At 41.2% G+C, this 13040-nt stretch overlaps 5 protein-coding genes across 12 annotated transcripts; 4 read left to right on the forward strand and 1 right to left on the reverse strand.

Moving 5' to 3' along the window:
• Nucleotides 1–1410: 1410 nt before the first annotated feature.
• Nucleotides 1411–3909, forward strand: LOC127251081 (L-type lectin-domain containing receptor kinase IV.1). The gene has a single exon (XM_051274647.1). It carries the CDS (start codon nucleotides 1900–1902, stop codon nucleotides 3907–3909), a length of 2010 nt encoding a protein of 669 aa, XP_051130604.1. The 5' UTR covers nucleotides 1411–1899.
• On the reverse strand, nucleotides 3792–7885 carry LOC127251085 (hsp70 nucleotide exchange factor fes1-like). 4 transcript variants are annotated; one of them, XR_007838834.1, is made up of 9 exons: nucleotides 7568–7885; nucleotides 7210–7352; nucleotides 7060–7110; nucleotides 6774–6995; nucleotides 6579–6681; nucleotides 5923–6489; nucleotides 4432–4954; nucleotides 4193–4284; nucleotides 3792–3930 (listed from the first exon to the last, which is right to left on the reverse strand). XR_007838834.1 is itself a non-coding variant. In XM_051274655.1 (7 exons), the coding sequence occupies exons 1-6, from the start codon at nucleotides 7651–7653 to the stop codon at nucleotides 5964–5966; spliced, it is 1131 nt and encodes a 376-aa protein (XP_051130612.1). In that variant the 5' UTR covers nucleotides 7654–7885; the 3' UTR covers nucleotides 4379–4954; nucleotides 5923–5963. The 4 variants fall into 4 exon arrangements, 2 of the variants coding, with proteins under 2 accessions (XP_051130612.1, XP_051130613.1); XR_007838833.1 differs by having other exon boundaries at nucleotides 4193–4307; XM_051274655.1 differs by lacking the exons at nucleotides 3792–3930; nucleotides 4193–4284 and having other exon boundaries at nucleotides 4379–4954.
• LOC127251086 (thaumatin-like protein) lies at nucleotides 4078–5139 on the forward strand. Its single transcript, XM_051274657.1, has 2 exons — nucleotides 4078–4224; nucleotides 4291–5139. The coding sequence occupies exons 1-2, from the start codon at nucleotides 4170–4172 to the stop codon at nucleotides 4968–4970; spliced, it is 735 nt and encodes a 244-aa protein (XP_051130614.1). The 5' UTR covers nucleotides 4078–4169; the 3' UTR covers nucleotides 4971–5139.
• Nucleotides 7886–8066: 181 nt separating the features above from the next.
• On the forward strand, nucleotides 8067–9070 carry LOC127251087 (uncharacterized). The gene is made up of 2 exons (XM_051274658.1): nucleotides 8067–8442; nucleotides 8796–9070. The coding sequence occupies exons 1-2, from the start codon at nucleotides 8153–8155 to the stop codon at nucleotides 8938–8940; spliced, it is 435 nt and encodes a 144-aa protein (XP_051130615.1). The 5' UTR covers nucleotides 8067–8152; the 3' UTR covers nucleotides 8941–9070.
• A 150-nt stretch (nucleotides 9071–9220) lies between these two features.
• On the forward strand, nucleotides 9221–12796 carry LOC127251082 (amino acid transporter AVT1D-like). Of its 5 annotated transcripts, none has more exons than XM_051274651.1 (11): nucleotides 9221–9620; nucleotides 9962–10230; nucleotides 10516–10730; nucleotides 10836–10859; nucleotides 10953–11133; nucleotides 11225–11444; nucleotides 11549–11684; nucleotides 11809–11974; nucleotides 12075–12118; nucleotides 12226–12291; nucleotides 12381–12796. In XM_051274651.1, the coding sequence occupies exons 1-11, from the start codon at nucleotides 9436–9438 to the stop codon at nucleotides 12468–12470; spliced, it is 1596 nt and encodes a 531-aa protein (XP_051130608.1). In that variant the 5' UTR covers nucleotides 9221–9435; the 3' UTR covers nucleotides 12471–12796. The 5 variants fall into 5 exon arrangements, with proteins under 5 accessions (XP_051130608.1, XP_051130609.1, XP_051130605.1 ...); XM_051274652.1 differs by having other exon boundaries at nucleotides 12229–12291; XM_051274648.1 differs by having other exon boundaries at nucleotides 12226–12796.
• The last annotated feature ends 244 nt before the right edge of the window (nucleotides 12797–13040 follow it).

Consider the following 13040-nt stretch of genomic DNA (forward strand, 5'->3'; position numbering starts at 1 on the left):
AGCCGTTATCGAAAGTGCGCGGCCGAACATAATACCCTACAAATCAGGTTCGACGGAAAAGTCACACTAGGCAAACCGTGTGTGACAAGTGACTTGAGGCGTCGGGAGTTTGAACCTATGACCTCACTAGGTAAACCCCCAGCCGAACCTAATACTCTGCAAACCAAGTCACCCTAGACGAACCATGTGTGGCAGGTGACTTGAGGCGTTGGGGGTTTGAACCCATGATCTCACTGGATAAATTCCCGGCTGAACCTAATACCTGCAAATCGAGAAAATCACATTAAACAAACAATGTGTAGTAGGTGACTTGAGGCATCGAGGGTTTGAACCCATAACCTCACGTGAATTTAGTAATATGAGTTTGAGAATCTGAATCGATCATCTCAAGTGATAATCTATTTTCACACCATCAGATCATTTTTTACTGCACATATAGTTTAGTAATATGACAGTTGGTTAGAGAAGCCTTTCCCACACAACTACCCTTCGATGCACAAATAATTAATACTCAGAGGAAATAAATAGCATAAACCAACTTATGAAATAAGTTTAGATTTAGTCAAGAAGTTCTGCCTTTCCACATAGTTCTGGAAGGTTTATGGTGTATTTCTTTTATCTAAATTTTATTATTTTAACTTTGTGTTTAAAAAATATATTTTATATTTTACAAAATATTTTATAAAATATTATTTTAATATCAAATTCAAATCAATTTTTTTTTTTTATCAAATAAAAAAAACTCCCACGATTTCGATCTCCCATACTTAAACTAGACATTGTCTTTAATGACTTGAATTGGTAGAATTGCCATAATCTATCAGTTAGGGTGTGTTTTTTGGGTTTTGACATTAGTCTCTTAACATTACAAATATCCTTCAAATTTACAATATATTATACAAATGTCATTACTTTTATATATACAAATATCCTTCAAATTTACAATATATTATACAAATGTCATTACTTTTATATATTTCTAAAATTTCTTGCGATAAGTAAATGAATATGTAGATATAGAAAGAGAGAGTATAATATAAAAAAAAATAAAAAATAAACATTTAATTTGATATTTATTTTTTTATAAAAAATACTATAAACAAACAACCTGTTTCGAACTTGGATGATCCCCAGTTTGAGAATGTGAAGTAAGCACAAGAATAATTAAAATAATAATTTTTTATATATTATAAAAATAAAAATAAAAAAATGATTGAATATTGCTAAATATATGAAACTCTCCATAATATTAAATTGTTGAATATTGTCTTGCTAAATATATGAAACTCCCCATCACCTTTTTAATATGATATCAAAGTGAAATGTCACTCCATATATCACGAATTATTTTAAGTCGGATGTGGATCCTTTGTTAACAAAGATATTTTCATTTTTTTCACTTAGCAACCATTAAAGCAATATTTGAACTCAATGATTCTTCTCCGCCATGGTCAGACCAAACCATCCAATCATCTCTCTCACCTATTCTATATTACTCCTACTACCGCCATTAAAACACCTAGCCCACACCTGCACTCCGTTTCCCACAAGGAATCCATGGCCGCCATTAATCCCTCTCTCTCTCTCTCCGCCATTGTCAACACGACACACGTCCTTTCCTCTGCCTTCTTCTCCGGTCAATCCTTCGATCCATTTCTCACCAGGTAAGGTAAAAATTCAATCACAACTTAATTTGTTCACCAGTCAATTTCATACGATTTTGTTTATATTATCCATCTCTACGTCTCCCCTCCTTTTTCCTGATTTTTAACCCTCTCTTCTCGAAGATCTCCATTAACGTCCTTTTCATGATGTAAACAACGACACCAAAATTCAATCTCCCTTCACAATAATATTCATAAGAAGAAGAAGAAGAAGAAGCAACTCACAGTTTCAACAATGTCTGCACTAATCATGCTTTTACCATTTCTCCACTTCGCACTCGCAGCTGCAGATCCTTCCTCCAGCTTCATCTTCAACGGATTCGAATCCGCCAATTTGAGCCTCTCCGGCTTAGCCAGAGTAACCTCCGGCGGCCTCCTATGGCTATCCAACGCCACCAGACAGCAAACAGGTCACGCCTTCAACCCTACCCCTTTCATCTTCAAAAATTCCTCCAATGGATCCGCCTTCTCTTTCAGCACATATTTCGTCTGCGCCATAGTCCCTGCCTCTCAGCTCCTCGGCGGCCACGGCATGGCTTTTGTAATCGCTCCGGCGCCGGCGCTCCCCGGCGCGCTTCCGAGCACTTACCTCGGCCTGTTCAACGAATCCAGCAATGGCAACAACTCTACACATGTTATAGCTGTTGAATTAGACACTCTTAAGAGCACCGAGTTCAGAGATATCGACGACAATCACGTCGGCATCGATATCAATTCTCTCGTCTCCGTCGCAGCGACTCCAGCCGCATATTACGACGAGTCCGGCGTCGTTACAAATATGACGCTAAACAGCAGTAAACCAATGCAAGTATGGATCGAATACGACCAGAGTATGGCTCAATTGAATGTGACTATAGCTCCAATCCATATGGTTTCCAAGCCAAGTATTCCTCTCCTGTCGTTGGATCGCGATCTTTCGCCGGTTTTGAATCAGATTATGTACGTCGGATTCTCCGGCGCGCCATTGCTCGAGTCGCATTACGTGCTCGGATGGAGTTTTAGCGTCAACGACACAGCTGCGCCATTAGACATCTCTCGACTGCCAAAGCTGCCGAGAATCGGGCCTAAGAAAGAATCCATGTTCATGAGAGTCGGTTTGCCGGTGATCTTAGCCGCTTCGATCTTGCTCGGGATTTTCGGATTGGCTTACTACATTCAACGGAAGCGGAAGTTCGCCGAAGTGATCGAGGCGTGGGAGCTCGACTACATGACGCATAGGTTCCGATACAAGGATTTGTACGTCGCGACGAAAGGATTCAAGGACGACGGGTTGCTAGGAGCCGGAGGATTCGGGAAGGTTTACCACGGAGTGATGCCGGATTCGAAGATAGACGTCGCCGTCAAGAAGGTCTCCCACGAGTCGAGACAAGGGATGAAAGAATTCGTCGCGGAGATAGTTAGCATCGGCAGGCTCCGCCACCGGAATCTCGTGCCGTTGCTCGGCTACTGCCGGCGCAAAGGCGAGCTGCTTTTGGTGTACGAGTACATGCCAAACGGGAGCCTCGACAAGTATCTTTACGCCCAGCCAAGATCGATGCTCACTTGGGATCAACGTTTTCGGGTCATCAAAGGCGTGGCATCAGGGCTGCTGTACCTACACGAGGAATGGGAACAAGTCGTGATTCACCGCGACATAAAGGCGAGCAACATCTTGTTAGACAGCGAGTTGGAGGCGAGACTAGGCGATTTCGGGCTGGCAAGATTGTACGATCACGGATCCGATCCGCAGACGACTCACGTTGTTGGAACGATCGGGTACTTGGCGCCGGAGCACACTCGAACCGGCAAGGCAACGACGAGCACCGACGTGTATGCGTTCGGAGCGTTTCTTCTCGAGGTCGCCTGCGGGAGGCGGCCCGTCGAACCAAACGCGATACCCGAAAAGACAGTCTTGGTAGAATGGGTGTTCAATCTTTGGAGTAGAGGCGACATTGTTGCAGCAGTTGATCAAAACTTGGGCAGCAACTATGCCAAGGGAGAAGCTGAAATGGTGTTGAAACTAGGCTTGTTGTGCTCGCATTCGCGGCCGGAGATGCGTCCGGGAATGCGAGAAATCGTCCGGTTCTTGGACGGGACGGTGGCCTTGCCGGAGCTGTCGTCTTACGGTGTCTCCGCTGACGGCCTTCCGTTTGTGTATTTCGAAGGATTCGACGACGTAAAGGTCTCGTATACCTCGTTTGGAGGGAACACCACGTTCTCCGGATCGTCGTCCGTCACCCATTCCCTCCTATCGTCGGGTCGATAATAAGATCGAAACAGCAGCAGCCTACAAGAAGAAAGTTTTTGTGTAGTGTTAGAATAAGAATGGTATCAATGACTTGGCAGATGTTTGAGCTACAAGAAAGGAATGAATGAAGGCAAGATACTAAACCTAAGTTAGAAGGAATGTACTAAAAAAGGGAGAAATAAATATGTTTAAAATAATGGTTACCTCAAATTGAAGTTTGTGTATAAATCTGATGCCAAATTGCAGAAAAATTAACAATAAGCAGGCTGTGTAGAAATATGGCAATTTTGTCCATTATTACCTGTCTGCTTCTTCTCTCCATCACTACCACAGGTAACTGATCCATCATTTTCTTGAATCTTGACAAGCAGGTTCTTTAATGGCTTTCTTTCTCTGCAGATGGGAGTGGGCATCAGCTGATATTAGTAAACAACTGTAATGAAGATATCTGGCCAGGAATTCAGGGCAGTGTAGGGCAGGAAGTACCTAATGATGGAGGGTTCCTCCTAAGCAGTGGCCAAGAAGTGGTAATGAATGTACCTGAGAAATGGTCTGGCAGAATATGGGGAAGACAGATCTGCAACTTTGATCGGAATGGGAAGGGCACCTGCGCCACCGGAGACTGCTCCGGGCAGCTGCGCTGCCGGGGGCTGGGCGGGGTGCCGCCAGCAACGGTGGTGGAAATGACTCTAGGCTCGGCCACTTCGCCGCTGCACTTCTATGATGTGAGTCTGGTCGATGGCTTCAACTTGCCAGTGTCGATGAAGCCGGTCGGCGGAGGGATTGGCTGCGGCGTGGCGTCGTGCGAGGTTGATTTGAATGTCTGCTGCCCGTCTGCGCTGGAGGTCCGGGTAGGCGGGAGAGTGGTGGGCTGCAAGAGCGCGTGCTTGGCGATGCAGTCGGCTAAGTACTGCTGCACCGGGGAGTATTCGAGCCCCAAAACTTGTAAGCCAACGGTTTTTGCAAATCTGTTCAAGGCCATCTGTCCCAAGGCTTATTCTTATGCATTTGATGATTCCTCCAGCCTCAACAAGTGCAGAGCTTCGAGATATCTCATCACTTTCTGCCCTCCACATTGAAGATGAGATTAAGAAATAGTTTCAGAAAACAGCAAGAGATGCAAGTTAGCATTTAGCATGTATGGAAAGTATTGATGTAATGAACAAAAGTATTACATTTTGCACAATTCTGTTTTTATTATTAAAAATGAAATCAGTTGCCTATTTGCAATACAAACACTAACTAATCTAAATAGTAAAAATATCTTAACATCCAATGTTAAAAAGTCATTTTGTTTGCTAAGAGAGATCGAATATGACGTAGTCAAAATTAGAATTAGAAGCAACACTTACAACTGAGTTAAAATCGAAACAGAACTCGCTCATACCTGAGTAGAGTCAGAAACATGACACTCATAACAGTGTTAAGAGTCGAAAACAAAATGTTAAAGTCGCAAACACAACTCAATCACAACAAAGTTAAGAGTCGGAAAAAAAACTCTCAACGCAGTTCAAATAGAACTTTGAATGGAATCACAACAAACAATCAAGGCCGGACATAAACTTAATTGAAACTGAAAAACAACTTGACATACGAATAATTGCAGGGAGAACAAAGTTAGATAGATGCAATACACGCAATAAAGACTCGATAAACTCAAATAATAACAATTTAATCTAATAGAAATAACTAAATAATAACGAACTAATCTCAATAATAAAACATATAATGTAAACCAGAATTTAAATATCTAATATATTAACAAAGAAAAAGATGTTCCAAATTACACACTGGCTATCATTGCATCAGTTCATTGTAGCATTTGATCATACAATCATAGAAAGAACCAACAATCTTACACTATACAAACCAGCTTCAAGAACATATTAACCCACATATCGAAGTCAGATAGCATATTGCTTGCTGGCAGATGAAAACGTAACCATATATAACCTATGGTTATCGCGCGCACAAACCAGATGTAATAATCGTGTAGCATATGAAATAACATCAAAAGAGTATAGAAAATACCAAACCGACTGTGATATCAGTGCTCTACTCCTACGGCAGCATCAAGAAGCACCGTTTGCTGGGGGTCCAGGACCTATTAACAATGGTGCTGCTTGTTTTTCCTTGTTTGATTTTGAATCAGGGTTCCCATTTGCAGCTGCTGCCGCTCTCAAACGTGGTTGAAAATGCTGGCTGGCGACATCCGGTGGAAGGTCATCTTCCCCGGGGAGAGAAAGAAGTCCTTTCTCATGAAGAGAAGATGGTTCGTTATAACAGGTTTCCCAAAGGGAGTCCACAAGCTGTCTTTCCTCTCTGGCAGCCCCGAGATCATCAAGAGACATCTCACCAATAGCTTTAATCCGTTCTTGAAGAATTCGCTTCAGTTTATCGTCTTCTTCAGATGATATATCATTAGCTTTCTCCCTGTCTCGTGCTAGCTCAAGGAGCCCTCGAAGGGCAGCTTCTCGTACATCAGCATCCTCACTCGATGCTAGGTGCAATAGTATGCGAGGAATCCCAAGCTCGGTTGCGATTACAGTGTCTGATCGGTTCTCTTGAAGTAAATAATGAATCAAGTTCAGAGCTTTCCTGCAGATGATCAATTTCACATGAATTTGCTACAGAGATTCATTCATCTATCAAAAGATATTTCTTGAGAAGAAAAATCTAGTCCCTACCTTTGAAATTTCAAATTTTCGGAACTTAAAGCATCTCTCAGAGCTGCATAACCATTAGCCAGGCGGAATGCTGCAACCCCGAGCTTATTATGCCTGATCAAAGCTGAAGGCACAACACAGATAGAACAGAACATAAAAAACTGATCAGCCATACATCGCATCAATGAATTAATATTCAATCGAGAAGACACTTACATGAAACTGCACCAAGTGCTTTGGTGCGAACAACAACATCAGGATCAGAACTGAAATTCGACAAGAGCGGCTCAAGTCCATTGTTTTCCATGACCAATTGTTGACTCCTTGGGTTGTTCTGAACGATTGTGGTGACAACTTCTGCAGCTTTTGCTCTGATGCTAGCATGAGAATTCTTTAGGTAACCAAGAAGAGGAACCAGACCTCCAATGGAGTGAAGATCTGATAAACAACAACATACAGATTAATAAGAAACCAGTTAAAAACAGAACAGCAGGAAACTAACCATTGGCCATGTCAATGGACTCCACGTGTTCTTGCAGTTCATCCAACATATCTGAAAGCAAGAAATAACATTAATCAAGATTCCAATTATTTAGGAAAGTAATCAAATCCCAAGCAGCATAGCAGACACCAAATTTTCGAAAATAAACACCTTCAATATCTTCAGCTGTCACTCCCTGAGACTCCAAAACCTGCTCCGGCGTCTGCATAACAACTGTAATCTCTTTCATTCTCTTCACAACATCAACTGTCTGCGCTTGCATCGCCTCCATAAACCATTTCCTATCCTCCTCACTGATCCCCCAAAATTAACCAAAATTAAGAATCAATCCACTTTGAGAGGATTACACACACAACAATGCACACGTTTACAACGCAAACTACACCAATACGCACACCACAATTCAAGAACCAGCGCATCCACACCAATCCATCAATATAACCGAAACCAAGAAACAAACGTTGCTTGAAAAACGAACAAATCCAAAAAATTACACAATAAATCATACCTTAAATTACGAGAGGCACTAGTACCATCGGAATGAGAAAGACTCCACTTCAGCAAGCCTTCCCAATTAGGACCTTCCTTCGCCATCTCCACTCCAAATCAACAATACAAAGTCCAAAAATATCTTCCAGAACTAAAAGCTAACAAATCAGCTTTCTTAGAAATCAACCAAACATATCCCAAATTTATAGCTTCTGCAAGAACTCGCAGAGGACTTCTCGAATATACTCGAACGCTCGAGATTGCACAGCCTAAATCCACCGCCGCCTTCAGCGAAGAAGTCACAAAGGCGATTCAGTATGGGCCGCAAAACCCCATAGGCCCAATAACTTGTAATGGGCTATAGTAATAGGCCCAAATAATAATTAATGGGCTTTTTATTTGGGCCTAATAAAATAGTATCTTGAAAAAGTGGGTCCCACTTTATCCAATACGATTGGCTAATGGCTGTCACTGATGTGTTCTTATCCACTTTCTTCGTCTCCAAAAATCTGTGATCGACTGATCGCTATCCGTCGTGAAACGCTACAAAACTAGAGTCAATTTTGTGTCAGTTCAATTTCGAGGAACCGAGGAAAGGTCGTCCATGGCGTCCATCAGCGTTAATCTCGCGAAACCAGCCGTCTTCGCCGCCAACTCAGCCAGGAAGCCTTCAGCTCCGTGCAGCTCCGCCGATTGCAGAACCACAGCGTTCCTCGGATCGAAGATCTCTTTCTCGCGCGACGTGATGCTGAAAAATAAACAGAGAAAGCAGATGACGGTGGTTGCCGCAGCCGGCGACGTCTCGGCGAACGGAACGACATACCTGATCGCTGGCGCAGTCGCTATCGCGTTGATTGGAACCGCCTTTCCGATTCTCTTCCAGCGCAAGGATCTGTGAGAAACATATTTTCAAATTAAATTGGAGAATGCACAAAACTTATTACTCATTCTAAATTATGTAGAATGCACAAAACTTATTACTCATTCAGATTTATGAATTTGTGAATGCACAAACTTATTACTCATTCAGATTTTTGACTTTGTGAATTCACAAAACTTATAACTCATTCAGATTTATGGATTCGTAAATGCACAGAACTTACTCATTCTAAATTATGTAGAATGCACAAAACTTATTACTCATTCTAAATTTATGGATTTGTGAATGCACGGAACTTACTCATTCCAATATGTAGAATGCAGAAACCTTATTACTCATTCAGATTTACGGATTTGTGATTGAGCAGGTGTCCGGAGTGCGATGGAGCAGGATTCGTGAGGAAATCAGGATCGACGTTGAGGGCGAACGCTGCGAGGAAGGACCAGGTTCAGATCGTATGCGCCCGGTGCAATGGTCTCGGCAAGCTGAACCAAATCGACAAAGTCAAATAAGTCACAGATATTCTGTATGTAAAGTTTCCGTACAGTACACGAGTACAGTGTGATCTCAAGTTTGTATAATTGTACGGTACTTTTGTGAAGAGTTTATTTAATTAAGGCCCAATTGGTAATTTGCATGAAAGCCCATTTCTATATTGGGCCCGGCCCAACATGGGAGTTGGATGGTTAAGCATCAAGATAGCGAGGGGAAGGCGGAAGGCTTGTTCGTTGACTGGGATTCAGTTATTTTTCCCACCATGAGAAATGGGAGCAGATGAATTATCCTCTTTTACGTTGCCTTACGTTTCTCGTTCTGCATTCTTGTGAATTTAGTGTCACATTGGATTCGAGTGCAACTGGAGGCACTAACGTCTGTTGTTCTTTCTGTTCATCTCTTCGAAATTTGTGGATTTTTCGGTTTTCGACTTTTTGTGGCGTTATTTGGTGACGTGTACGTGTGTGTGTGTGTAATGGTTGTTGAAAAGCAGTTTATTGAGAGAAAAAGTTATGAAGCAGCTGGACCAGGAATTCGGTCAGGATCGCGCGATCGAAATTGAGACGGATGATGAAGAAAACGAAGCTCAAAGGTTTTGTGATGAGAACGATTCTGAATCTGATACTTGCGCCTCCCGTGGATGTTCGAATGAATGTCTCGCCGGTGATTCTCAACCTCCTTGGCCTCAAAGTTACAGGTATCTTCCTGCATTGCACAGTTATGAGCCTTTCTTAACCTACAAAGTTTTTTATTTTTTCAGTGTTGAATCTCTGTAGTGATATGATTCCATACATTCAAAGGTGCATTTCTAGTAGATTATACGCTGCATGTATTCTGTTTAATAAAATTGATTGTTTTTAACTTCCTTTGTTAAATTGTTGGTTCTATAAACATATGTATATATACATATATATTGACAATTGTGGATAGATCAGTACATTTGATGTTCACACAGATAAACATAAATTACTAGTAGCTTCATGATAATAATTTTTTTGACGCTACAGCCAATTGATGATCTTCTGTTCAATAATGAAGGCGGTCGATGGACATGTATACAAGTATGGCACCTCCACCTCTCAGCTACCTTAAAAGCAATTCTTTTGTGGCTTCAGCGGACAAGGGATCGCCGAGATCAGGTCCTGAATCTTTGTTTCAGCCCCTTGTACCATCAACATATTCGGATGAGGAAGATGTGCCTCCCTCCATACTTCCCGTAAGCCTGTCTGGCACTTCTCAGTCAAGAACTTCTGTTAGTGAACTGCCCTCATCTGAGCTGTGTTCATATGCGCAGTCAGTTCTTAATGGTAATTTTCAAGCACTATCATGATCTAGGGAGTGTTTGCTTAAGAAAAATTCTATTTATCTCCTGCAGTGAATAGCTTTATGTACATGCACAATTTCATAGAAATTAGAACCATACATTTTCTTCAAGTAATTGAATAGCTCAAAAGCAAAGGTTCTGTCTTTAATAGTCCTTTTAGAATAATAGTAACACTAAATTCTGGATGAAATTAAAAGCTGGATACATTTGCATTGATCTATTTGCATTTAAATCATAGCATATGACTTTCGAATTCTTTTAAGTGCAGCCACAAATGTTCTGTCTGGCATTGGAATCCTATCCACGCCTTATGCGCTTAAAGAGGGCGGGTGGCTCAGCATCCTGCTTCTCTTTATATTAGGAGCTATTACATGTTACACTGGGATCCTGTTAAAAAGATGTTTAGACAGCTCTTCTCTACTCCAAACGTATCCAGATATTGGACAGGCGGCGTTTGGCTTTGGTGGTCGAATATGCATTTCTGTGAGTAAAACTTAAGCCTTAATAGTACCAAGAACTTATTTCTATTAACAGGTATATATGAAATATTTGACGACTCACTTACTGAGTTGATTTGGAAAATTGCAGGCCATCCTGTACATAGAGTTATACGTATGTATACTTCCCATCTGGTACATAGTTTAAGATTTCCTTAATTTTTTTTCATCTTCTGTCACATCTAAGCTCAAAAGTTCCATGTTGTAGTCTACATGTGTGGAATATTTGATCATGATGAGCGACAACCTGTCTGCCAATTCCCCGAATCTTCATATGGATGTTGCTGGATTGCATTTGGACTCTTATCAAATCTGTGCAGTTATTTCCACTCTTGTTATTCTTCCAACTGTTTGGCTCCGAAATCTTGGCTTGCTTTCATACATTTCAGGTTTCATTTTCCTTCACATCTTAGGACCAGCTTTTAAAACATGTTTAGAAGGAAGCTCAACTTTTATCTGTTTCAATTTTCATTATTACAGTTGGCGGAATTGCGACTTTGATCCTTGTAGCGTTTTGCTTGTTATGGGTTGGAGTGACTTCTGAAGTTGGATTCCATGCAAGTGGAAAAGCATTGAACCTCACGAGGTTACCCATCGCAGTTGGCATATTCAGCTTCTGCTATGGTAGCCATTCAGTATTTCCGAATATATATTCCTCCATGAAAGAGCCTTCTAAATTTCCTTCAGTTTTGATCATCAGGTAAGCTATTGGCATTGACATGTCCTTACTTCTTAAAATTCTTTCAAAACTTGTTTGGCTGTCTGCTATCGTGTATGTTCCCATAATAGATGATGGAAATGCAGCTTTTTAGCGGCTGGCTTACTATATGCGGGCGTTGCAGTATGTGGACTTCTGATGTTTGGTGAAGACACAGACACTCAATTCACACTAAATCTGCCCGAGAATTTGATCGCCTCTAAGGTTGCTGCATGGGCTGTGGTAAGAAGAGAAGACTATATGATCTTTCCATATCTACAACCATTTATTTTGCTATTTTCCATAAAATACTCTCCAATTAAATTTCGATTGTCTACATACTAACTATGTCGAACCATGTTCTCAGGTCATTATCCCTGTAACGAAGTTCGGGTTTACAATCACCCCTGTTGCACTAGGCCTGGAAGAACTACTTCCAGCAGCTAAACATGGATCATATTTCGCAAACTTGCTCATCAGAACATGTTTGGTTGTTTCAACCTTGCTTGTGGCATTGACAGTTCCATATTTCGGTAAACACCTCCGTAAATGCATTAACGTGCGCGTTTAACTGCAAGAAGTCTGTCCACTCCCTTCTAGATTTACCCATCCATTGCATTTGACAATTTGCAGGGTCTGTGATGGCCTTGATAGGATCCTTTCTGGTGATGGTCATGGTAAATTATTATCTACCTTTACCCTTTTTTCGTTCTATGGTGAACTCAGTCGACTTAATTTAACCTTATTCTAACGCATATTTATCGATCCCCAACATGTTGCTCAGCAGTCTATAATCCTACCATGTGCTTGTTACATGAGATTAGTCCAAGAAAGACATGGTAAACTCCAGGTACACATTTCTATCCATTTCTTTGTAGATTCTTTTTCTCTATTAGACAAAGTTGTCATTTTTAAAACTTTCCCTGATTTAATCCTCAGATTGCGACTTGCTCCCTGTTAATTTTTGTGGGAATAATCTGTGCAATAGTTGGCACATATTCAGCAGTCTCTAGCATGAGTGGTAGATAGCAGGATCTTAGTCGAAAAGGTAACAGAAAAAAAAAAATCAATATTACAATACACACCAATGTTTTGTTTAGCCAATTTCAATATTGTAAAGAAATGATTTCCCATTTTCATTGATTAGCTGAGGCATGAATTGGGCACAAATTGTTCCTGATAGGACCACCCCACCCCACCCCACCCCACCACCCCACAGCACAGGCAATTATGTGTTCATTCTGTACTCAAACCAAACACGTGCCTAGGCACGTGCACCGTATGCACACCAGATTCTGGCTAAATGTATTGTACGAGTCGAGTCCTGTGTTGAATACATCGATCTTTTCATTTAATCAGTAGCAGTTTTAGGTCTCAAGTAATAAGTGAGATGCCTGTTTTAGGTACCTAACATAAGAGTGAGCGAATGAGTGAGGTGACAGACACAGACAGAGACAGTAACTAATAAACATCTCCCTCCCACTAGCCACTAATTTTCTTTCCTTTTCCTTCTCCAGCATTTAATGCTCCCAACTATCTTCTTCCCCAACACTATATGAATAATGAATTGTTTTTTTTAGTGGTAGTATAAAATAATAT

This window comes from Andrographis paniculata, unplaced genomic scaffold (assembly GCF_009805555.1).
Source record: "Andrographis paniculata isolate CXL003 unplaced genomic scaffold, ASM980555v1 Contig38END, whole genome shotgun sequence".
In the NCBI taxonomy this organism is placed as follows: Eukaryota; Viridiplantae; Streptophyta; class Magnoliopsida; order Lamiales; family Acanthaceae; genus Andrographis; species Andrographis paniculata.

What these genes read in the sequence shown, in the direction of transcription:
- LOC127251081 (XM_051274647.1), top strand. Translation starts at nt 1,900, where the DNA reads ATGTCTGCACTAATCATGCTTTTACCATTTCTCCACTTCGCACTCGCA.
- LOC127251086 (XM_051274657.1), top strand. Translation starts at nt 4,170, where the DNA reads ATGGCAATTTTGTCCATTATTACCTGTCTGCTTCTTCTCTCCATCACT. An exon ending in TCTCTCCATCACTACCACAG is followed by an intron (nt 4,225 to 4,290) that starts GTAACTGATCCA and finishes CTTTCTCTGCAG; the next exon opens with ATGGGAGTGGGCATCAGCTG.
- LOC127251085 (XM_051274655.1), bottom strand. Translation starts at nt 7,653, where the DNA reads ATGGCGAAGGAAGGTCCTAATTGGGAAGGCTTGCTGAAGTGGAGTCTT. An exon ending in GACAGCTGAAGATATTGAAG is followed by an intron (nt 7,111 to 7,209) that starts GTGTTTATTTTC and finishes TCTTGCTTTCAG; the next exon opens with ATATGTTGGATGAACTGCAA. An exon ending in GAAAATTTGAAATTTCAAAG is followed by an intron (nt 6,490 to 6,578) that starts GTAGGGACTAGA and finishes GATCATCTGCAG; the next exon opens with GAAAGCTCTGAACTTGATTC.
- LOC127251087 (XM_051274658.1), top strand. Translation starts at nt 8,153, where the DNA reads ATGGCGTCCATCAGCGTTAATCTCGCGAAACCAGCCGTCTTCGCCGCC. An exon ending in CTCTTCCAGCGCAAGGATCT is followed by an intron (nt 8,443 to 8,795) that starts GTGAGAAACATA and finishes GTGATTGAGCAG; the next exon opens with GTGTCCGGAGTGCGATGGAG.
- LOC127251082 (XM_051274648.1), top strand. Translation starts at nt 9,436, where the DNA reads ATGAAGCAGCTGGACCAGGAATTCGGTCAGGATCGCGCGATCGAAATT. An exon ending in TCCTGTACATAGAGTTATAC is followed by an intron (nt 10,860 to 10,952) that starts GTATGTATACTT and finishes TCCATGTTGTAG; the next exon opens with TCTACATGTGTGGAATATTT. An exon ending in ATTGACAGTTCCATATTTCG is followed by an intron (nt 11,975 to 12,074) that starts GTAAACACCTCC and finishes GACAATTTGCAG; the next exon opens with GGTCTGTGATGGCCTTGATA.